The 25,467-nt window shown below is 37.3% G+C and overlaps 2 protein-coding genes across 4 annotated transcripts; one reads left to right on the top strand and one right to left on the bottom strand.

The window, feature by feature from the left end:
• The first annotated feature begins 4,581 nt into the window (after positions 1-4,581).
• On the top strand, positions 4,582-8,600 carry LOC137944843 (NAC domain-containing protein 37-like). 3 transcript variants are annotated; one of them, XM_068790611.1, is made up of 5 exons: positions 4,583-4,678; positions 4,789-5,021; positions 6,753-6,918; positions 7,035-7,306; positions 7,667-8,600. In XM_068790611.1, the coding sequence occupies exons 3-5, from the start codon at positions 6,753-6,755 to the stop codon at positions 8,222-8,224; spliced, it is 996 nt and encodes a 331-aa protein (XP_068646712.1). In that variant the 5' UTR covers positions 4,583-4,678; positions 4,789-5,021; the 3' UTR covers positions 8,225-8,600. The 3 variants fall into 3 exon arrangements, with proteins under 3 accessions (XP_068646711.1, XP_068646712.1, XP_068646713.1); XM_068790610.1 differs by lacking the exon at positions 4,789-5,021 and having other exon boundaries at positions 4,582-4,678; XM_068790612.1 differs by lacking the exons at positions 4,583-4,678; positions 4,789-5,021 and adding an exon at positions 5,067-6,193.
• Positions 8,601-12,646: 4,046 nt separating this feature from the next.
• LOC137944841 (protein DECREASED SIZE EXCLUSION LIMIT 1) lies at positions 12,647-25,325 on the bottom strand. Its single transcript, XM_068790608.1, has 13 exons — positions 25,133-25,325; positions 24,975-25,037; positions 24,825-24,893; positions 24,660-24,716; positions 24,324-24,538; positions 23,991-24,049; positions 23,815-23,908; positions 17,036-17,102; positions 16,311-16,393; positions 16,117-16,208; positions 15,104-15,210; positions 13,628-13,691; positions 12,647-13,351 (listed from the first exon to the last, which is right to left on the bottom strand). The coding sequence occupies exons 1-13, from the start codon at positions 25,237-25,239 to the stop codon at positions 13,253-13,255; spliced, it is 1,176 nt and encodes a 391-aa protein (XP_068646709.1). The 5' UTR covers positions 25,240-25,325; the 3' UTR covers positions 12,647-13,252.
• Between the last annotated feature and the right edge of the window lie 142 nt (positions 25,326-25,467).

The raw sequence follows: 25,467 nt of genomic DNA, 5'->3' as shown, positions 1-25,467 counted from the left end.
TTCTTTCTAATAATAAATACAAGATATTTTTAAGGCGTCGATGATGATAATGATGAAAATCAACATTAAGGTCAAATCTAACAAGGCATAATTCAATTTAATTTATATTCAAGCTAATGGAAAATAAAATTCATTGAAGTTCATATTTTTTAATTTTTTTTTAAGTTTTATTAGTGGTAGGTTCAGTGACGAACTAATCCCGATCAAGTCAAAGAAAAAAATAGGATATTAGAGATTTAACCAAAAAAGATAACACACATTGGATTGAATGACCTTCGCATGTACATATACATACCATGAAATTATGAAGAGCTATTTGACCTGCCTGAAGCTTTTAGGGGTCAACAACGATAATATTTTCTGTTGGGGTCCCTAGCAAGTCAAGTACATATTGTCCCCTATTTATCTCCTCCTTGGTGCCTTTATGCTTTGGAAAGGAAACACAATTGTCCAAAAAAAGAAACACAAGAAAAATTGCAAGCACAACTTAAATAGAGCAAGAAAATAATTAGTGCTAGTAGGAAACTAAAACTAAAAATAGGAAAAGATGTGATTGTAGGAAATGAAAATAAAGAGAAACCCACTAGTCTTGTTCTATATAAACAAACCGCAAAAAAAAAAAAAAAAAAAATCAACATTGAAAAGTTCTTTCAAACCTCTGGAGTCCATAGCTTTTCTTGCCATGTTCGTTTCAGAGTCTGCCATTCCAACAATCTTTCCTAGCATAGAATCCCTCCCCTCTTTCTGCATAACCTCTCTCATCTTTTATGTAGTCGTATTTTCCCTTCAGTTGCTTCGTCTCCAACATTATCCTCATTGGTACAAAAGAATAAGATTGAGAGTACTCTAATAAAAAGACAAACAAAGAGAAAATAAACGTGGTACAATGAAGCAAAAACAAAAAAGAGAGCTCATCACTCGATTTCAAAGGAAACACAATTAAGTTCAACATGAAAAAAATAAGTACTCAACGGATTTCGAATTAATGAGTTATTTTTTTCCACAATAAGTAAACTAATAGTCATGGACAAATTGGAGTTCGTATCAATTGCGTTGGAAGACATCTCAAAGACGCATTAAGGTAAATACATTCCCCATGTCAAAGAGATGGCAAAGGGTGTAAATTAGTGTTTTTCTCATAAGGAGGACACAAATGTGTAATTAGAGAAGAAGATGTATGTCTACTTATGTTTTCTTCCTTTTGAGAGCTTGTAGCCCTAAGGATAATGTAATCATTGTAAACTTTATTCATCAACTATAAATAGATACTTAAGGCAAGAGGTAGATCATTAAGTTTCCCCTCTTCTCGCTCAAATTCATCCTTACTCTTTTTTTCTCAAATCTCCTTAGCCGTCCCTTTCTCACCTTTCTCCTCTTTTCCTTATTTCTCTCCTCTCTCACCCACTTGGTCGAGTACCTTATCATGGATACTAAATTTAACAAATTGGAATGCGAATGAAACTCAATTTAGTATCCTTTCAAAAGTTTAAGAATCTATTTAAGACATGTAAACAAAACGATAAATAAAACATTTAATTAAAAATAATAATTACAATATTGTGTTTATTTTAGTCTAACCCCACAAATAATATTGCTAATTTAAGGATTACACTAATTATTGATTAAACAAGAAGCAAAACAAACAAAAACAACCTCCAAAGAAGCTAAATGAGCAAAATAAAAAAAATAAAGGCTTTTTTTATAGCCAAAAACTCTCCCATTAGAGAAGACAAAAAATAAAAATAAAAACAAATTGGTACAAAAACCCGACACTTCAACTTTACATTCAAACAAAAGAAGAAAAAAAGTATAAAACTTACCTTATTGATTCTTCCGACACCTCGTCCCATGGCTGATGGAGTGAAGGCAAATTATGAAGAAGAAGACTAAAAATAAGAGGATTCAAGAGAACATTCAAAGAGTAAATAGTAGCGTTTCAATTTTTTTTTTTCCTGAAAAGGCACAAACCATAAGACTTCCATACAACAGGAAAATTTAGCCTTTCTGCAATCTTATTCGAAGTTATCTTCTAATTTCTTCTCATAGCCATTTCGTTGAAATTTGATTGTGTCCTTCTAGTAGTTCTAGTTTGGCATACATTTTGAGCAATTTTGACCATACAAACTGATTCTAGGTAGGAACTTTTAGAAAGTCTGATGATGGTAGCAAGTTTCTCTTGGATTCGAGGTGATTTCGGAGCTACTTTAGTTTGATTGGTGAATGCCTTAGAATAATCCTTTGCTTTGTTGAGTGTTGAAACGTCCTCTTGATGAATGAGATTGAGGACTTCTAGAGTACTTTTTTTTATTTTTCTTGACAATGCTAAAGATATGGCAAGGATCCTGTTTGACTTCAATTTTCCTAGAGAAAACACCTTCAAATTGCCAAAATTTCAATTCTTCCTAGCATAAACCAAATCCATGCAGGAATTTTTGACAAATTGACGTGGCAAACTTCATTACCATTGTTTACTATTGATCTAACACTTCTTCTCTTTTGACCGTGTGATTGAGTTGTTATCCGTGAATCATCTATTTTTTATTCAATATCGAAATTCGATCTACTTCTTTATCTCTCCTTGCACATATTCCTTGCTCACTTTTTCGATTTCTTAGGTCACTTAAATCGATTTTCCTAGAGAAAGCATCTTGAAATTGCCAAAATTTCAATCCCCCCTAAAAAATAGAATCTATGTAGGGATTTTTTGTGACAAATCTACATGGCAAATTTCCTTACCTTTGTTTCTACTGATCTCACATTTTTTTTTTGGCCATGAGATCAAGTTCTTATCCGTGAATCAACTATCATCGACTCTGCCTACTTCATTATCATTCCCCCGCCATGGATTCATTGTTCTCTTATCAAAGTCATTAACAAAGACAACTAAGGGAAGAGAAAAATAAGGAGAAAGAAGAGGAAAAATTAGGGGAGCAATGGTGAAAGGAGAGAAATAGGAGATTGTGTAGAAGAAAAAAAGGAGCAACAAAGGAAGATGCAAAAAAATTATGCCAGAATAAAAAATATCACAAGAAAAGTAAACAAGAAAAAATCATTCTTAAACCTTACCTGAGCAAAGTTTTATAGAGGGGATTCGAGAGAACAATGAAGAGAAAGGAAAATATGGAAGATCACTCCAAAGAGCTTGCAGTTGAGAGATGTGAAATGGGAAAACAATAAGACTTTTGGTGTCAATCTCAACTTTTTCCCCATCTTCCTATTTTCTTCATGAAAACAATAACTAACTTCATTGATGTTGCTACTACTTTTAATGGCATTTTTTGGGCCTTAAGGAGAAGGTGAGATTCATTTAAAACACTTCTAAAAACATTTCTTCTTCTCTCAGGCTTCCATTTCATTAAAGCTTTATTGATTTTGTAGGAGTCAACCTAAAGGTAGCAAGAATGCATATTTATGTTTGTTGAGGTAGTCCAAACCATTAAATTGGTTTGGCTAAAATAAGGGCTCTTAGAGAGGAACTTGGGGTTCCTCTGGAGGTGAGAATGAATAAAATCTTACCAACCTACTCTTTTCTTTCTTTTTGTTGATTGTTGATTTCTATTGGTGGTAAACTTCATCAATAGGAACTTGATTTTTTTTATTTGTTCCTATTTTTTAATATATCACCTTACTTACTGTCTTTTCTTTGATTCAATCTACATTTGAGTGTGCCATTTTTTACTTCATTTTCTTTTGTCCTTTCTCTATCATAGTGTTCAGGGAATGGTTTTAGGAGTAATCAAGGTTGATGTGAACTACAAGTGGAAACTCTATCTTCCACTGATCTACTTCCTCTTCTATATGACTCTCAATGATTTTCGTAGAAGTAAATTATGGTTCCTTCAAAGATTTTCTCACTAATGCCTCTCCATGATTTTCGTGGAAGTGTGATACTCCGATGTTCCATATTTCTCTCTACTTCCACACCATCTATCTTCCATTTTACCTCAATTCAAATTCAAATCCTCTCAAGTTAGCTCTGAAGGAAAAAACGAAACTTATTCGGTTTTTCTCAATGTCGATTTCCTCTCTCACTAAAATCATGAATTGTGATCTTCCCCCAAACTATATTGCCTATTTTGTCTCGATATCACTTTCCAAGTTAAGGATGGAGAGAGGGAGGAACTTTGTCATCTCGGTATGAGTGGGCGAGATGAGAAGGTGTCATCTGAGCAAAACCCTAAATTTCTCTTGACCCCGTTGTTATACTAAATATATAGATTATGGGAAAAATAAAACAAGAAATCACAAACACAGAATTCTTAATAAAAAAAATTAATGAAAAAAATAATTAAAAAATTATTTTTCTATAATTTTTTTCTTATTGCAGCTCAAAACGGGCCTTTAAAAAACAAAAGCTAGCTTAGAACCAGGAAACGGACTCCAGCTTTTCCTGTTCAGACCGGCAGAACAGAACCAGGAGACGAGAAATTGGAGAGAGAAGCGATAGATTCAAAGCGAAGCAGAAGGGGTGATGTCACTGGGACATGGCCTTCATTCCTTCAACCCACGCGCAAATGATCGGTCCCCTTTTTATTTATACTCTTCTCTCTCTCTCCCTCCGCTCTCCCTATTACATTTCTCCTCTCCTCGCCTGGCCTGGCCTGGCCTCTCTCTCTCTCTTCCACTTCTTCTTCTTCGTTACAAAGGGCCGTATCAGCATCGAACGAATTTTTCTCTGGTAATTGTCTCACTCCATAATGGTTGATATCTCCCACCTTAACTAGTTTCTATGTGGGTAGGCAAGCATTTGCTTTTCTTGAATTCACTCACGATTTCCATCTTCTACAGAAAATTCCGCAGATTTCTAAGCTTTTTTGGCTTCCGATCTCTTCGACATTTCAACAGTTGCTCATTGACTACAATCAGTAGTAGAAAATCCTGGGACGGTTTTTTCTTTCTCAGTGAATTAATTGTCCTCCTCCCTAGCTTCGCTCACGATCTGAACTGCATTCTCGATCGGGTCTTCAGATTGATTTGCAAATGCTATTTATACGATGATCTTTCCTCGCTTTCTATTTTAGGTGGATCTCTTCTTTTCTCTTTTAAAAAAAGAAGGTTTTACGATCTTTATGGATTTTATTTATATCTCCCAGATCTCCCCGAGGGACAGTTTTTTTATTCTTAGTTTTAAACAACATTTGCTGTTCTTCCAATATGTTTTCTTGTGCTTCTTTACTTCATTCATTGCACCCGCATTCTTGTATTTGCTGCATCTGGAACTGCTTTGATCTCTTCTGGAACATGCATGAGAAGCTGAACTAATTAACTTGAGATTTATTAAACCTTCTTTCATTTCTCCTCTCTGAATTTAACACAGTAAGCTTGCCAATATTAAGGACAATATTCCTCCTTTGTAGGGATTTGCTTTTGCAAAACCAGAAGCCTTGAATTTGATCCTTAAACTGCAAGCCTTTCTGTGAAACGGAAATGTTTGTTTCCTATATCATTTCTGTGAGAGGGAATCAAGATCGAGAATTACCTAGTTTTTCTATCGCTTCTAATACCATACGTTTCAACATTCTTCTAAAAACTCTCATCCATTTTCCGTTTTTATCAGATTTTCAATCTTCTGAAAACACATCTTCACTAGCTTTTCATTCGTATCCAATTTTATTTCCATTTTCAGAAGGAAAAGGTGGGTGGACGAAAAAAAAAACCCTCTCTCTCTCTCTCTCCCTCTCACTCCCTCTCTCCCTCTCCCCATTGAAGCTTATTTAGTCACGAGAGGGAAAAATTATCTGCAACTCGTCATCTCCAGAGGTCAGCACTGTACAGTTCATGACACAGGTTCAGTAGTGCCTTGTAAATTCCAGACAAAGAGACAGCCAAAAGTCAGAAGTCAGTAGGGTTTCTGCGGCATGACATTGGACGTGCAGTTCCTGTAGCAACACTTTACGGCTTTTTTCCTCTTTCTTTTTCGATCACCAAGCCTTTTTCCCATGTCTGGACAAGCGCATGCTAAGTCTTCAAACATCACCTACTCCCATTCTTGGTCTCGTCCATGACAAAGGAGAGAATCGAGTAAATAAGGATCAAGGCTTCCTTCTTTTAAAATTTTCTTCTGTGTTTAATATATCCTCATGCAGCTCTCCTGTCCCGCTACTGCGGAAAATTCTTTAAAAGCATTTAAAACGCCAGATGAGTGATGCTTAGCTCACTTCTTTTTCTGTTCGGTTTTCTAGATCTTTAGCAGGTGATTTACTGTCTTTCTTCTTGTTTTCTCTGCTGCTTTTCTGGTTTAATTAATTTGTTATTGTTTACACAAGCTGCCAACACAAGTTCGTATGTCGTGAGAATGATTTCTTCCATTTACCGAGAGACAACATTATTAGCACGAAGAGCTGCTTGTCTGTTTCTGCAGACCTGCAACACAAAGTCCTCTACCATGAACGCCTTGGTTGCCATGGATTTCATCAAAACGCGCCACATGATTCTGTTTCCATCTCTTTTCCCCATTTCTGCTTTTCCCAAGTAATTAAACATAAATCATTAAAGGAAATTTCGGGTTGCGATCGACCGTTTATCGAAACGAGCTTATTTCCTTTTTCGGGAGAGATGAATGGTGGTGGTCTTTGACCTCCACCCATTGCATAATCATTGTTCCCATAACATTTTTCCGAACGCAATTTGAAGGTCTTTCTTCTTCTTTTCATTCTTCTCTTTTCGACAGGTCAGATTTTTGGGTCGGTTGGTTTGAAGTTCATTTTCTGAACTAGGTATTGATCAGTTGGTGATTTAATTTCTGTACGCAGATGATGGAGAACAGCGAGTCCTGTGTTCCGCCTGGTTTTCGGTTCCATCCCACGGACGAGGAGCTCGTCGGGTATTACCTGAAGAAGAAGGTCGCATGCCAGAAGATTGATCTCGACGTCATAAGAGACATCGATCTGTACAGGATCGAGCCATGGGATCTCCAAGGTCAGTGTACTGTTACGGAGCATTTGTTTTCTTCCTTCTCTTGCCACACATTGTCTTCTTTTCCTGATATCTTCAACGGATTACAAAAATGAAAGTATAGTTGATCGTTGCAACAGAACGATGTCGGATCGGGTATGAGGAGCGGAGCGAGTGGTACTTTTTCAGCCACAAGGACAAGAAGTATCCGACGGGAACGAGGACCAACAGAGCGACAATGGCAGGGTTCTGGAAGGCGACGGGGAGGGACAAGGCCGTCTACGATAAAACCAAGCTGATCGGCATGAGGAAGACGCTGGTTTTCTACAAGGGACGAGCCCCTAATGGACAGAAAACTGACTGGATCATGCATGAGTACAGGCTCGAGTCCGAAGAAAATGGGCCACCACAGGCAAGCACACCCAGCAGAAACCCTTTTTCATCTCCTTTTTTCTTGTTCAGAAACTCATAAATCATCATCATCTGAAAGTGGTGAAAATCAGTAATACTGTATATAGTCCGACCATCACATATGCTGGAGCAACAGCCATGAGGTCATGCAAGAATCCACTGACCCAGAACAGTAAACTTGGACATTTTTATTCTTTTTTCTCTCATAACCCTGAAATCTGAATCGATAATGGTTACATTTTTCGCATTTATTCATTCCATTCTTTTTAGTTCCAAACACAGCTTAATTTTTAATTTTTTATCATGTCTTTTTTCCCCCCTTTTTTAGTTTGTCTGATAAAAGAACGTTGATGTCTTGCAGGAAGAAGGATGGGTAGTTTGTCGAGCCTTTAAAAAAAGAACGAACAGCCAGAGCAGAATGACTGAAGCTTGGGATTCTACTTTCTGCTACGACGAACCGAGTGGAGTCAATTCCGTCCTGGATTCGATTGATTATCTCCCCCAAAACCCGCAGAGTTTCATCTGCAAGCAAGAGATCGAAACAATGGATAATCTGAGTCATTACTTGCATCCCGATCCATTCGTGCAGCTGCCTCAATTGCAGAGCCCATCTCTACCCTTGATAAAGAAGCCGAGCTTGGTCTCCATTACTTCTGAAAACGAAGAAGAAGACAACACGAGAGGGTGTAAATATATAGAAAAAGTGACGGATTGGAGGACACTGGACAAGTTCGTTGCTTCACAGTTGAGCCAAGAAGAGAGATACGATAGAGCAGAGATCACAGACGTGGGGCTTCATCAGGACTCAGACATGGCTTTGCTTTTACTGCAAAGCAGCAGAGAAGAAGGGAACAAGTTAAATGGATTATTGAGCTCCGCCACTGATTGTGACTTTGGCATTTGCATTTTTGAAAAGTGATGTGAAGAGAAGCCAGTACTTGCGTGCTTATCATTTCGCTCTCTTTTTATATATTTCTGGTTGGTGAATTGGAGCTTCTCCAGTGTGATAATACTTTACCAGAAAGAGTGAAGACTGAAGAGAAAACTCTCTATCTCTCTCTCTCTAGATCTATATACCCTTCTTCATCCTTCCTCTCTCTTTCTGGCAACTCTCTCACATCTTGGGAGTGTGAGTGTTCAGTCCATTTCTCTCAACACTGATATATATCTTTATGGAGACAGTTTTATGTTACAAGTAAGAGATTTCCCTTACATATGTATGTCATATATGTCTATAGGCATATTTTTACATAAGTGAGATGCTTCACAGCCATGGTTGGCTTCGATTCAGTCAATGAACTATCTTTCCTTATCTTTGTCCAGTTCTGGTAATTTAAATGCTTCTATCTGATAGCTATAAAAGAGAGGAGGAGAAAATTTCATCTTTTACTATTCTTTAATCAAGATCTGTATCAAGGGCGTGAAAAATCCATCTGAAATGGCCTCACTGATGTGGTTACAGAATTGCTGCAATTTCTGTTATAGTTTCTGGACTGAATTTTCTGCTAGAAAATAGTAAAGAAATGCTCAGAGTGAAGACTTCCTTTGTTTGATAACTAAGGACGAAGGTTTGCCTGTATTTGGTTTCTGACATTCATAAACGATAACTCCTCAGTGATGAAAATGAATCTAGGGGAAGAAATGGAAGAGTACAGTAATGATCTCTGGGGTTCTAATGGAAGTCTTTGGCCAAGGTGAGAATTTCATCTCACAGTCAGCCTCCGTGAAAGACAAGTGCAACCCACCAATCGTTTTCTAATCTTAAATAGAAATGTTAATCGTTCCTTTCAAACAGTTATCGGAAAGAATCAAGGAAAAAATCATGCCCATTTGAATGATTAGCCACACTTTAAGGAGGGTTTGCATCGACTCGATGGGGCATATGTGAACTAATATGACCTCGTCTTCTCTAAACTCAATTTTTTTTGCCCCACAAAGATGTGATTAAACTCTACAAGATGACTTACCACTCATGTAACTTCCAAGCAGGGAAAACATGATTTCGTGAGAATCACATCAGCAGATAATGGAAGAACTATGCCAAATGGAAAAGAAAACCAACATTGACTTCCTCCATTGATGCTCTTTCTGTCAATTTTCAGGTTCAAGGGCTACTTCTAACAATCACTGAGATGGGTTAGTGTCTCAGTGATGAGTTAGTATCTCGAGCTTCCTTCTTTCCATTCTTTTCTCATACAAACCAGACTGTAAGACGACAATTTCTATCGATTCCTCATGGGGTTTCGGCGAGAACTCTTCCTAACCCAAAAGGGATTAGTACAAGTGATCTCAACGAATGAGAGTCTCATTAAACTGCCAAAACTCAACTCTTAGAGGTGACTTGTCCCATGAGAAAAGAGAAAGAAAAAAAAAAGGGAAGAAGGGAGACTAGGAGGCACGCCTACTAATCACCCTTGGTTTTTTTTAAAAAATTGTTTGAACGGAGAGAATGATACCCTGCGATGGGGAGAGGGTTGACCCCTACTCTCTTTAGCAGCAATGAAAGGGGAGGGAATGGGAAGGGGAAGGGGAAGGATGGTATGCATCTGCCTGTCTCCACTAGAAGGAAAAAAATCAAATATCTGGAGTTCACTTTTGCAGCCAACCAGAGGACGGCATTTCATACTTGGAGATGTGCAATCGATGATGAGAAGACTGAGAATTAAAGAAAAAGAATGGAAAAGATGGGGGGCATATGGGCTACAATGAGAACCAAGGTTGACCAAACGAGCCCTCTTTAGGAGAGTAGTCATCATTCCTGTTGTGTCACGCAAATGTAGGCCCTTTTACAAGGATTTGATCATCTTCTCATGCAAGATATGTTAAACTATAGCTACCATTGCCCCCTCACCTCCCCTTGCACTGGTAGTAGAGATGTAAACAAGGAAATTACTACCTTAATAGCCCATTAATCTCTACTTCTCCACCCCATATATATATATATATATATACACCTCTTATTTGTAAGAAAGCGAATTTCTATCATAAATCATGAAATTCATAATCAGAATGTAAACGAAAGCATGTACTTCTAACAATGTCTATCAAATTCTAGAAGTTGTAGAAGAGTGTCTCGTCTATTCAGAATCTTCAACAAAATACTCTTTCAAGAGTTTATCTACTACTTGCTTATAATCATGGTTTAAATGGATCGATTGTTTACGAATCGATGGAAAATTTAGGTTATGAGAATAAATTTAGTTCACTAATTGTGAAACGTTTATTTATTCGAATGCATCAACAAAACCCTTCAAATTTTATTATTTCAGGTAACTATTTTCACAAACTGCCTTTGCTAGACCGAATTTGTTTAAGTCCTTTTTACATAAAAAGAGGGAGATTACAATAACCCACATTATCTATATCTAAGGGTCATCTCTATAAAGCTGGAATTACTTAATTCTTAAAGGGATAAAGATCAAAGGGAAGAAAGTTGAGGAAGAAACAACACTAAATCAGGATTCAAATCTCGAATTTGATGGACACTGGTTGTTGGGGAAGAAGATGAGAGAGTAGAAGCTAGCCTTTGAGCTATTTCTGTCTCTTTTGCAAGGTATTTAATACAACCTTTTTTCTAAACAAAGAAAACACAGTAAGATCGGATGTTTGTCCTCTCATTTCTCTTTCTCCCCAGAACTCTAATTTTAAGTCGTTTCCTTTTCTTCATTTTCATCTCTGGGGCTCAGAAAAGGAATTTGGCTTCCCGTTTTTTAAGCAAAGACTTCGAGAGAACAAAATCTGATTTCAAAGAGGACAAAGGAACTTGGCTTTTGCTTTTGATGAAAACTAGTTTTCTGGACGAGGTTGGTGGAGAGTTGTTTATTTATCAAGCGGGTCCAATTCTCAATCCAAGAAGGAAACAAAATGCGGAGTCGTCGTGCTCTTCTCCGGTTCTGAGAGTAAAATAGAAGTCCCTGAAGTACAAAACCAGAGGTCATTCAAAGAAGATTGGAAAATCAGTTTTGTTGAGATTGTGTTTCAATGTTCAATATTTTAATCTTCTATAAATTGGGTTTATTAGTTTTTTTTTGGGTGGGAAATTTTGTTTTAACTTTACAAATTCTACGATGGATACTGTGAAAAGAAGTGTTTTTTTTAAAGAAATGCAAGGTCTAAATTATATTATCCCTCAATGAAAATTTCTTTTTGAGTTGTTTTTAATGGTTTGTTCGATTCCCTGCATGTCGATGGTACATTGGCTATTTGGAGTGATGTGTATTGAACTATTCTTATTTGTGTGTTTCTGTTGTTTTGCATCTTCTTCTACGTTACAATAATTTTATATATAATTTATTTGATATGTATTTTTTGAAAAGTTTTAAATATATGTTTGAACTCGAACTCGTTAAAATTATTGGGTTTGACTCGATTATAATTTTAGGCTCGAGGTTAGGCTCAACTCGAACTCGAATTCAAAATATTTAAATCAAACTCGGCTCGAATATAGACAAGTTCGGGCACAGCTCAGCTCGGCTCCGCTCAATGCCACTCCTAGATGGGACCTCATCAAGCTCGAAACTTTACAAATTTAAGCATGGTTTGACCTTAAGACTTCAAGCTTGAACTGAGTTCCAACTTAGCCTTAAGCTTTAAACTGAACTTAGTTCAAGTTTCAGCTTAGTGTCAAGCCTTGAATTGAACTCAAGCTCGAAATCAGACACTTTTATTCTAGTTTAATCTCGAGCTCAACATACATCTATAGCTCAAAAACTTCAAAAATAAATAGAGAGGATTTGGTGATGAGCTTAGTACCACTGAATTGCACACTATTGTAAAAGTGTAAAACTTAACCGCAAAGCATATTAATGTATAATAGCCAGCTTAATAAACCTAATAGAAAGAATAAATTTTTCCATCAATAACGTTTATTCCATCGACAAGTAACAATATCGGATGTTAAGGAATTTGAAAGAGCTGGATGATGATCATCTCAACAATTATCAACCAACTAAAGAGGGATTTGATGATAGTAATCAAGGTAAAAGGTATTTTTTTTAGAAAATATAGCTAACGAACCGACAAACTGAGCTTGAAAAATCTCAAACTCCATTTGTTATACATAACTAGCCTTATTCCAAGTTTGAGATTAAACGAATCATTTTTTTTAAGAATCGGACTTGAAATGCCATAGCTACCGAAAGAATCTGTAAAGCCAATACAGCAGGTTTGGGATGAAGAACAAACACCCTTCCTTTTCTATTCTTTTTTCTTTCAGGTCTGGTTTTTTTAATTCAATATTTATGTGACAGATGACACCAGTAAATGAAGAATTTTTCTAACTTAACCAGCCTATCAAGAAAGAATAACAGAAAATTATTTTTCTATTGCTCAGATTCTCCATTCAATTGAGTTTTCCTCCTGAACATATCATAATTCTTACAAACTTCATTGGTAGTTCAGTAATCTTCAAATCCTCAAGCTCAAAAATGGAGAGATTCTTCCTTCTCCCATTTTATATTTAAGCACATTAATTGAATTTTCTATGCTAAGGCCATATAGTAAATTCAAACAACCACTAGACATCTGATAGTAATTCTAAACAAGGAGAAAATACCCTTTAGTCAATTCACTCTTAAATTTTGATGCAGCTTCACCATGAACAACACCTTTGTCGTCGGATAATTTTTTTTTTCTGAATCTGGTCATTTTCCAATTCTCCATATCTATGGAGAACTGAGTCTATATATGATTCTGTGACAACCCACCTCCATGATAGTTTCATAAACAGTAAAGTAAAATAAATTAGGGATCTCTCAGAATCACCTGTATTCCGCTCAAGCTATTGTCATCCTCCCTCCAAACATATGTACAGTTTCAGTTCTACTTGGATATCATCATAGCCATCACCTGGCAATCTCAGTGTCTGCGCTTGGATGGTTAAAAGGGCACCAACTAGTCTGATCTTGTCGCTTGATTTCCTCAGATAAAGGATTTCACTTTCTTTCTGCTAGGTCCGAGGAGGGTAGAGCTCCCAGAGTGCAACAGTACCATCCTCTGAAGAGGACGCCATTTGCTTGCAGTCAGTTGAGAACGAAACGGCATTACACTGCAAAAGGAAACAGAGAATGCATTAAAGATGAACTCCAACGGAGAAGGCAACAGAGTTAGGCTTTTTGCTAAGACCCCCCATCAAAAAGACAAACAAGCGTTTGACAGCAAGGAATTCGCATGGTACACGAATATAACATAACATATTTTATAAATAACTCATGAATGTGCAGCACTTCAGAACAGGGTTGCCCAACTTATCAAATGTGTAGTTTCTAGCAGGTACACAATAAAGATAAGAAGTTGGTTAAAATGTGTTGTGGGAAATACATACCGTAGCTCTGTGATACTTCAATATTGCCAAAGCATTTCCTTTGCAATAGTTATATATTCGTAATCTGTAACGAGAAACACAGTCATTCTGTCAATCCATAATTGCAATAGTTGCAGGTCATCCTCCAACATCATGGACTGAGGTGGAACTTGGAAGACAAGAAAATGGAGCTCCCCAGAGTCAAGTAGTGGAGGTCTATCCCTCCTTGAATGACCTCCTTATAGGAGATCAAGCACTTTCTAAACAAATAAACCTTGACAAAGGTTAGCGTCATAAATGATCTGCATGTCTTAACATCATGTTTTGGAGGCAACAAATGTATTAGAAGAGTATGTACTTTTAAGAATCCTTTTATCTTCATTAAAGTAACTTTTGGTGAGCATAGTATGAAAGGAAAAGAAAAGAAGCCAGAAAATAATTTTCTATAAATGACAAAAACCAAAGAAGAAAGGAAGAAACGAAGCCAGAAAGACTTATGGGAGTTCCACCATGCACAGGCAATTGTCCTTTTTGTTGAGATTTGGTTAAGGCCAAAGAACAAGTTTCATATCAGTTTTGATGGTAGTTTTCAAGCCATTTCCACCTCTCAGACAGGTTCCCATAGGTCTTCACCAATGCTTTGGGATAGACCTGGATCCAAATTCCTTAATACTTCGATATGCATGTGTTGTTTACACATTTTAGACAGATTCTATGTTTTAAGAAAATATTTATATATGCAAATAATTGCAAATCTAACTGTTATACTTTTAACTGAGTCTTGTACTCAATTCACTCATATGGTAGAATCAACGTCCATGCAAAGGACATACATGCTTGACAAAAACCTAAGTCCAAAATAGTTCATCATAATTTACAAGTGATAGCAAATATATAACATGTACAACTCATTTGCAGGCCCAACATAAGCCATGATTCTGCCAATTAGATTTTAGATCCTGTTAGTGGGAATAGTCCCACATAGAAAAGTGTGAAGAAAAACCTATAGCAATTAGTTGGGAAACGAGCATTTTAACTTAGCTAGTTATTTTGGGATGGATCAGGACCCAACTTAACACGGTATCTGCAACATATCTGTTTTATGAAACCCAATTTGAGGGCCATTTAGTTTGTACGCATTTGTGTTGTCCACATCTCAAGTACATTGTTAGTTTGTGTAAAAGGACATGAGAGGTGTTACTGAAAATAGTTCCACATTGATAAGTTTTAAGAAAAAATCTTTGGTTATTAGTTGGGAAATGAGTCTCCTAACCTGGCTAGTCACATTTTTTTCATGGAACTGGAACTAACTTAACATACACGATAATGTAAACAAATCCGATAAAGAGAAGAAACTTCAATTTATTATTGATACATCAAATCGTGAGCAATTTTTTTTTTTTTTTGAAAAAGGTAAATCATGAGCAAATTACTCTCACAAGTATGCACATAGCCACAACTAGACAGAATATTAAGGAGAAAAACTTAAGCACCAACCTATGATCCCAGCCAGCAGTTGCAGCAATTTTGCCATCTGACCTTATGGCAGTACCGGCTATGCCAGGTCGGTCCAGATTGATCTCTTTCTTGACTAAACAAGAACCCTGAGAAACGATTCACACTTCAATAAAGAGCACAAAAAAATAAAAAACAAAAATCAAATTCCACCTCAATAGAAAAGGGAAGTAATAAGTTCACTTGAGTTGAAAAAACAGAGACAGGGATGGTGGGTTCTCACTTCTTATTTCTTTTTTTATCCATAATCATTATGTCTTCATTTCCATACGGAAACTGATAGATTATGTCTAGAAGAGCATAATCATCATGTGATGCAATGAAAACTGATTGATTTGATCTAGAAGTTTAGATGAAGGTGAAGAATAAAATGAAGTTTGTATTAAGCATCAAAAGAAAAAAGAAAAAAATGAAGACTCACTGCCAACATGAACCAAAAAAAAATAAAAAATTTAAACACTCCAAAATCCAAACACATAATAAAATCCTGATCTAACCTTTCCCAAAATATAAAACAATTTTCCCAAATAAGTTGACATGTTCTGCATTATTTTTATATATCAGATTATTGACGTGGGCAGTCCAACCTGTTCCTTCAAAGTTCAGAAAACAGCTCAAATAAACACGATATTGGTTGAACTAGATCTTCAGCAGACGAATCTCAACAAAGTCTATACAAAAATATGACAGATTATCTTTTTAGTTCCACGTTTTGTGTGGTTTGCACATGCACTGCCTTGTATGCTGAGCCAACAAGGCATGAATACACAAGTAAATTTGTTGGGAGTAACTATTAACAGCTATAATTTGAATCTAGGGAACCAAGTACTTGAAGAAACTCTACTTCATCCTCACTATATTTGCGATTTCAATATTGGCTCCCCAAGATATTAGTCAGATCTTGTAGCAAGAAGATGGAGATGGAAAACAAATAATCCAAATAAAACCCACTAATGAATCAAGAATAAAACCCACTCAAATAAATCAAGAATTACTCTTTCATGATCCAAGAAGAAGACTATAATCTTGCTATCTGCAGCACCGGAAATGCCCCCTTTGCACAGTCCATCAACTGCAATGCTTAAAACTATCCAAAGAAGATGAAGTTTTGAATGTTATCACAAGAGATTAATGATTTCTGCAAGCATAACAACAGAAAATAAAGTCAAGCTTAAGAAAGATATAAAACCTGGTTCAGAGTGAAATTTTACTGATGACAATGGAGTACCAGGACTACGTAAATCCCACCAGGCCATGCTTCCATCCTCATATCTAATACATGAGCAAAATGGTGTACATCAAATAAGTTACAACACAAGTAAAAAATGCCACAGGAGGTACTCACTACAGTACCAGGTACTGTCATGTAACCCAGAATACATGAGGCATGCTACACAATCTGGACATACAATTTGCTGAATGCTGAACTTAGAGAGGCTTTATTACCATAAGTCTGCTATGGAAAAGGCTATAGGAGAAGACTATGTTTATAGTAGAGCAAGAACCGAAAGGTCTAATTGATATCTGAACTGGTAGATAGAAAAAGCTGCATGATGTGAACCATGCAACCTTTTTAGTCTGGCAGTAGTTAAAACACATACTTTGTCGCATATCAATATTTTAGGTGAGAAGGCAGAGGGCTAGTGGTGCACCATTGATAAGTGCTTTACCAATATTGGTTGAATGTCGACAAAAAACATAAGGATCCAAAATTTACATGGATGAAAGTGGTGATAAACGATTTAAATAAGGCAATGTAGCAGGGGCACTAGCAAATGTTATGCATCCGATGCCACCATAATTGAGACAAAGCTCAGAGGAAGAAGATAATGATAACGATGATGATGATGACAATGACAAATGATGATAGATAGATGCAGAAAGATAATGAAAGAAAAAGGACCAAGAACAAACCCAGCCAAAACATTAAGGAACCCAGATGCTTCTGAATTTATAAATGATTGAACTGCCATACACATTCCTACAAAAGCAAAAGTTGTGTCAATCAACAAAGGGACAGGCAATATACTCAAAATGATCAATGTAAGTGAGTGAAAAAACAAAATCACCACATCAGGGCCTACATGACATTCACATTACATGATTCAAAAATCTTGATAATATTTCCAGTGAAAAAGCGCAATCATATGGTTCGTGCTGGAAACTAAATGAAGCCTAATGTAAACAAGACTCAATAAAAGCTATTCACCATTCTCAAATAAAAAATAAAAAAAACTGTCTTGGACTTGAAACCTACTAATAATCTAACTTCTGTAAATACAAGACCACTTTCTAAACCTTAAAAAATGAGACATACAATTTGTTGCAATTCAGAGGGTACTTTAGTCATTATACCAATGGGTATTTAAGTCATAAACTTAGGTGAGAGTGTGTTTGTTAGATGATGTGTGTTGAAAGGGGTAAGGATGCAATTTTTATGTTTTTATTTCCCCCATGTATTAGCAGTTATAAGGGGTATTTTGGTCCCTGTGTAAATATTCACTTAAGTGAATCTAGGAAAAGAATTAGGAGTTGAGCTCTGTACCGCATATGGTGGATACTGCACAATGTAGCTTCCTCCCTACTCTCTTCTCTTCCTCTTCTTCCTTCTTCTTTTCTCAAGATATCTTCAACTTTTCATGGTATCAAAGCCAAGTTATCCATAGAGAAGCGTCTTCATATTGCTGTTTCTTCTTCTTGAAGCCTCAAACCTCTCGCTAAGGGGTATTTCTTCCTTCCTACTGCTGAGTGACCTTTACGGTTAATATATCTTTCTTTGCTGGTGCCATAACCTATGGGTTAATGGCTTGTGCTGGTCTATAGAGCAGTTAGGATATGTGTTTGTGAACCTTTAAGGGTTGAATGAAGTTTTGAGGTGTGTTTTACAGACTTGTGCTTGTGTCACCTTTACTGGTACACAGGGTGCCTGATCACATAGTTATAAGTATTGCAGTGGCTTATAAGTTGGCTGATAGAAATAATTGAAGGTTTCCTGCATGTTATTGAGCACTGGGGTTGTGTTCCCGATAACCCTAATTTGATTTTTGGCATGTGGGGCCCACTATTGTCTCCGCATATTAGATCTTTTGGGTGTTAGTTAATTGATAGGTGATTGTTTGGACTGGTTGCCGGTATTGTTATTGCTGTAATTGCCGGAGTTTGTGACAGTGTTTTGGACTGTTTACTGGTATTGTTATTGCTGTAATTTCTGGGTTTTGTTGAAGTTAATATGGCTGATACAGGAGAAATAATTACACCTGCTATGAACCCAGGTTCTGCAGAGACAAGGGATTATATTCAAATCACATCAGTTTAGCTGAATGGATTCAATTACTTAAATTGGTCTAGAGCTCTACGGAAGTTTTTGATAGCCAAAAGAAAAGTGAAATATGTTCATGATGATCCTCCTAACCCTAAAACTGAGGATTGGGAAGCTGAAAACCACTAAGTTCATACTTGGATTTTGAATTGTATGCAGTCCAATGTAAGTGATCAGTTGATGAGTTGTCATACTGCTAAAGAGATTTGGAAAACTCTTGAATCGATCTTTGGAGAAGAGAGTAATCTATCCCCGTCTATGAATTATATATGATCTTGAGTATCAGAATGGGCAAGAATGTTTCCAAGTATTTCACAGAAATGCATGGAGTATTGCAAGAAATTGCAGTTTTCCATCCCTTGACAACTGATCCTACAAAATTTAGAGAGAAGGAAGGCCAACTTCAAGTTGCTCGTTTTTGGATGGCTTGGGACCAAGGTATGATGCCTTGTGTGCAGAAATGTTGCCTGATGACAATGTCCCTACACTTGAGAAGACTTATACAAAGTGATTAGGGCTGAGAGTGCAGTTATTCCAAAGGAAGTTGGGAAACCAAGAATTCTGATGCTGCAACCCCTTAGCTTTACCTCTTCTCTTCCTTGATCTAAGTCATTTCAAGGATGAGTGGGAGGTAGAGGGCATGATCATGATGGTGGTGGCCATGGAGAGAGGAAATGTATACATTGTGGTAGGTCCAATCACAGTTCTGATAAGTTTTGGGATAAGTTCGACAAGCTGGCATAGGCCAACTCCAGTGTCTTTGAAGGTGCTAGTGTGTCTAGAAGTGAGCAGGTATTCACTAGCAACTCACCAGATGAAATTCAGAGATTGCTTCAACGCTTGGGACAACTTTGTTATGGACCAAATAGTGAGCCGAGTCAGGCTGAGACACCATGGCTAAGTCATCTGACTACAAATCCAAGCTTATCAAGCAACTTGGGATCCAGCTGCCAGAGGCGCACCTTTTGGTGATTTTCGTTTAACAAACTATGGGGTGATCTCACTTCCTGCATTCGCTCACAATGTACTCACAGAGAAAATTAAAAAAAAAAAAAATTGTTTTGTTTTTTTTTTCAGGTGGAATCTACAACTCACAGAGCGAACCAGGGGAGGATAAGTTTCGGCAGGCATACTCTACCTTCGAGCTCAAGGACAAGCTCGTTCTCCAGGAGGGGTGAGATGTTATGGACCAAATAGTGAGCCGAGTCAGGCCGGCTGAGACACCATGGCTGAGTCAATTACCCTGACTGAGTCAGTTAAGTAGTCATTTAGTTTATTTTATGTTTTATGCTATTTCGGTTTAAATATGCCTTAGGGGCATTTTTGTAATTCTTGCCTAAACTCTTGTTGGCGTGAACTATTTGTATGCATCGTAAGGTAATGAATGGGGAAGAAATTTCAGTAGGTTAAACAGTAGATTAAACGAGGTCAGGTTCTCCCTCTAACGAGGCCTAAGGGGGAGCTCCTTCAAAAGCTCACAGCCTCACAGCGATCCTTCCTATTCATCGTCTTCCTCCCTGTGTTAGATCCGGGCATACCAAACTTATGATTGCTCCAACATCTACCCCTCTTGCGACCAACACATCTTCCTCTGCCAACGCCACTTAAGCAACATCAGATATGTTTGCACTTAATTTTGGTCTACATCTTCATGGGTCATTGACTATGGAGTCCACCCATATGTCAGGTACATCCTCAATGTTTTCTAGTTTGTCTTCATCTTCCTTGTGTAAATCTATTAAGTTAACAAATGGATCATCTTCATCTATCACAAGCTAAGATGTAGTTCATCCTACTCCTCAACTTTCATTGTCTTTTGTTTTATATGTCCTAGAGTTTCTTGTTAACATGTTATCAATTAGTCAACGCACCAAATCTTTAAATTTCTCTATTACATTTTTTCCTTTTTGTTGTGTATTTCAGAATTTATAGATGAGGATGATTGTTTTTGTGCATGAGAGTGAAGGGCATTACTAGCCAGATGATGTTCTTCAACATCACTCTTCCACGTTTAAGGCTACGGTGACACCCTTGTTGTGGCATTTACAGTTGGGTCATCCATCTTTGTTGAAATTCTGTTAGTTCTTCCTTTTGTGCCTTAAATCTGATGACAGATGAAGACATATATCACAGGCTAAATGGATCATCTTCATCTATTACTCATGTGCCCAATGAGTCTCCTTTACCACTTCCTATGATGGATAGGCCCACTATATCTCCCACTTCATCTCCCACTAAACCAATGCAAGTTTATCAACGATGGAAGGTGAAGGTAAAGCAGCCAAACAGTAGTGAACAACATAATACAGAAACCCCTCACTACTGATTTACATGGGTTGTCATCTTCCGACTCCATGACTCCTCTCTTTGATGACTTGCATCTTCCCATGTCCAAAAGAAAAGGTATGAGACACCCTATTTCTAAATATGTTTCATTCCATGCATTCTCACCTAAATTTAAGTCCTTCATTGTGTCCTTCTCTAGTGTTTCTATTCCTACTAAAGTACAGCATCCTTTGTGTTTTCCTGAGTGGAAGGAAGCTATGGATGATAAAATAGATGCTCTTGTGACTAGGAAGACACGAACTTTGGTTGATCCTTCTCCAGAAGCGGCTATTGTAGGGTGTCGTTGGGTAAATATAATGTTTATGAAGTTGTGGAACATTATAAGGCACGATTGAATGCCAAAGGTTGTACTCAAACATACGAAGTGGATGTATTTGACACTTTTTCTCCAGTGGCCAGGATGAGTATTGCTCGCATTCTGATTTCAGCAATGAACAAGGGGTGACTTTCATATCCTTTAGATATTAAAAATGTATTGCTATATGGTCAACTATAGGAGGAGGTTTATATGAAGCAACCTCTTGTTCATGTTACCCAGAAGGAGATTGGGAAGGTGAGTAAGTTGCATCGCAACCTTGGGTTTACCGGGAATCAATATGGTCATTCCCTATTTTTATTACATCAATCTTTTGGAGTTGTGGTGCTTGTAGTATATGTAGATGACATTGTATTATCTTTTTTTTTATTTTTGAAAAGATGACATTGTATTATTTGGAAGTGACACCTAGGGAAATGAGGAAGTAAAGGAGTATCTTAAAACCCATTATCAAACCAAAGATCTTGGAGCATTGAAATATTTCTTCGACATTGAGGTAGCCAAAAGCAAGGAAGGTGTTGTCTTATCCCAAAACAAAAAAATTGTTACTAACATGTTGCATGAGTATGGTCTGCTAGAGGCAAAACTAGTAGAGACACCTGTGGAAGTTGGTCATAACTAGTGTGATGAAGAGAGCCCATTTTTAAGAGACAAAAGGATGTAGAAGAGACTAGTTAGGCAATTGATTTATGCAATGGTGACCAGGTCAGATATCTCATTTTCAGTAAGTGGAGCGAATCAATTCATAGAGAATCCATGCGAAGTTCATCTTGAAGCAGCTCAAAGTGTTCTACGCTATCTAAAAAGAGCTCCTGGTAAAGATTTAATTTATTCTATAAACCCCATAAATATTTTAATATTGAAGGGTATTTGAATGCAGATTATGCAGGTTTGACAATAAATAGGAAGTTGACTACCGGATTCTCTGTATTCATTGGAGGAAATCTAATAAGTTGGAAGAGCAAAAAAAAAAAATTTTGTGACTCGTTCCAGTGTTGAGATTGAATATTGTGCCATGGCTCACACAATAATCCAATAATCTTATATGGGTGAGATCAGTGTTAAAGGAGTTACGACTTTCTTCTAAGGATCCAATAGTTTTACAGTGTGATAACTAAGCAACTATCGTTATAACAAGCAATTCTGTTTTCCACAAGAGGCCCAAGCATATAGAGGTTGATCTTTATTTTATTTGTGATGCAATGATTAGTAGCAAGCTTTTACCCCTTATATCAAGACAACAGAGCAAACTGGTGATATGTTCACAAAGGCCCTTGGTAAAGGTGAGTTTAACAATTTTTTCAACAAGCTGGTTAGATATACATGCCTCAGTTTGAGGAAGAGTGTTACAATTCAAGCGTATTTTAGTCATTTTACCAGTGGGTATTTGAGTCATTAGACAAGGGAGAGTGTGTTATTAGATGATGTGTTTTGAAGGGGATAAAGATGTAATTTTTTTGTTTTTATTTCCCCCATTTATTAGCTTCTGTAGACATTAAGTTAAGAGGGGTATTTTCGACCTTGTTTAAGATTTCACGTAAGTGAATCTAATAACAGAATTAGGGGTCGACCCTTGACCCCATATGGTGGCTGCTGCACAGTGCTGCTCTCGCTCCAATCTCTTCTCTTTCATCTCTTTTTCCTTCTTATTCTTCTCAATATATCTTCAACTTTTCACAATTGATTTTGATGTTTGTTGTCCTTGTCTACTGCCAAGACCAGTTGTAAGTAGCAAAACTATTGTCCTAACTCACATACACTTCTTCCATGTTATGTTAAGGTGGACACAATGGCTGTTAAGGGGGTCCATGGAATCAAGTTTGAATTAAGGTGAAATAAAACTAACATCTGAAACTGTTGACTGAAATAACAGAAGCATTTTCAAGAGATTTTTTGTTCTTTTTTAACTTCAGAAGATGAAATTTCATTAAAGAAATACAGAAAGAAAAAGCAGAGGGACAGGCAAGGCCTCACGCCTCAAAGGGGAGATCTTCTCCAACAATTACAGATTGCTTTGTTATACCATCTTCAGTGAGACGATTTGATTAGCTAACTGTAGCCTGTGATGCCATTGGACCTCTAACGATGAAAAAGTACCCAGAATTTCATCACAGTAGTGGTAGAGCCTCCAAGGGTGTTGGAGTGGGGTTGCCTAGGTTCCCCAAGGAATTAAGCTTCAAGCAGTTTGGAGGGTGAGTCCAAGAAATGTTTGAGGGAGGTGTGTGCTCATAGTAATTTACAAGCATTCTCCAGTTTCTGCAAATCACTGAGCTTGAAATAGGAGGGAAAATGCCAAGGGCATGAGCCCACGAGAGGATGAAAATCTGAATTCCCCGGTACAATTGCTCCCCAGTACGCCAGCTCTTGCTGCTAACAGAATTTTCAAGAGATAAATGCAATATAAGCAGATTTTGAATATTTCCAAAAAGGAAAATAATATTTTATAACAGTTCATAGCATAATAGAGAACAATTTGGTGAACAAATACCACTCACTAAACAATATCAACTATTTTTTTGTTAGTTTGTGTCGCCTGCATCTAAGCAAAACAAAAAGGTTCAGCATTAAAATGAATTCACAGATATCAACATTCTTTTTATGCTGCCTAACAAAAAGATGTTGACAAAAAGTTGTCATTATGGCCAAGGGTGACAGAAGATGAAACAGGTTAGTTTCACTATCATACAAGAGATACAAGAATCATGGAATTACCCCGTGGCTTTGTAGAAATTTCTGCATGGGTTCCATTGCATGTTTGAGGCAAACACGCTATCCTTTTTGCAGAGTTGAGATCCCAAATCTCAACCTAATGCAAGTTAGAATGTTACAATCAAGAAGTGATAACAGCCAAAAAGTATTACATAAAACAAGATATTTTAAGTATTCACCTGAGAAGTTTGTTCACCAACAAGAGCCACTGTCTTCAACATTACATTGGTTTCATAATCTGAGATCATAATTCCAATGAAGAATGAGACAACTTGAAATCAGCCACTACATATCATAATCAATCTAAAATTTATGGAGATAAACCAGTCGTCACATCATATCAAAGAGGAAAAGTGTTAACATAAGCAATCTCAAAATATAAGACTAGGGTAGAGTATGCAGCTTCAACAAACAATCTCAGAATGCAACCCTGTTAGACACATCAAGTCTGTAAGTTTTCATAATACCACCCAATTCTCGTATTCTGAGACTCACTCGAGGAATCAACACACCTCCCATACTAGCTGAACTCTCTTCTGGACTTCTTTGAGGCCCTTCATTATCAGCTCCCACCTCTACACTTTGGGAGTCTTCAAAATCCATAACTGAAGAGCCCAGTTGCTTGGCAGGTTCGACATCTCCAACTTGTATCGAACCAGCTGAACACAGTGGTATGGAAAGCTTGCAAAAATTATAGGAGTTTGACTTGATAGTAAGCAGAGGCTTCCTGGTCGATAAAATTTATATCAGTTTAGTCAGTGAATGACAATGTCAGTGAGCACCTCTTTCCTGCCAAGGTAAAAAAAAGTGGACGTGGGGAAATATAAATGCAAGAACAAATTAAGCACCTCGATAGACCTCCGTCGTCAATATCCCAACACTTTACAGTTCCATCTTTACCCTGACTACGCCAATTTGAAAAAAGGTTAACTCCTTTCTAAGTCAAAATTACTTTCTGAGGTAAACAGAAAGCTTCAGAAAGCCGAAGGAAACTAAATACTGAAAAATGTTACCTTATTACGCAATTTCCAATTGCAGGACTTGTTGCAACACCAATTATCCCAGCCACGCCGCCATGAGCCCTGACAAGTTCCAACACCGATGAGTTGCAAACACCCGGAACAACGAAAGCGGCAGTTTTTCGATTCAGCTAAGAAGCATACCAAGTAGACGACAATGTTCTATGTTGTACAGTATCCCAAATCCGCAGCTCGCCATCAGCACTTCTGTTTGGATGCACAATACAAATTGCAGAATTATTCTAGAATAAATAAGAGTTATCACCTTAAACTACATATTGGAATTGCACCAGAAGTTGTACCCCGAAAAGAGCAAAGGTTTAGAGGGATGAAAGCAGACGTCCATAACAGAGGCACGGTGACCCCTCAAAACCGCTATCGGGTCAGGCGGGGGACGTTTCTTCTCCATGTTATCTGTCTTAATGAAGCGCGCAGGTGCCGAAATTGGCTATAGTTTGGGCAGAAGAGAGAGAGGATTCTGGGTTACAGTCAAGACGGCAGTCTACAGGATGGGCGTTGTGTCACAGAGGCTTTTAAAAATGTCGAACGGTCAAAAGACCATATTTGGACTATCACAGCTGAGATGACAGAACAGTGTCACTCAGGAACTTGGGTTCTATGAGTCTTGAAATTTATC

Source organism: Aristolochia californica, unplaced genomic scaffold (genome assembly GCF_029961685.1).
Source record: "Aristolochia californica isolate CCGP_79_NKW_82.1479 unplaced genomic scaffold, dmAriCali1.0.hap1 SCAF_11, whole genome shotgun sequence".
NCBI classification, from domain to species: domain Eukaryota; kingdom Viridiplantae; phylum Streptophyta; class Magnoliopsida; order Piperales; family Aristolochiaceae; genus Aristolochia; species Aristolochia californica.
This window is presented reverse-complemented; position numbering and strand designations above follow the sequence as displayed.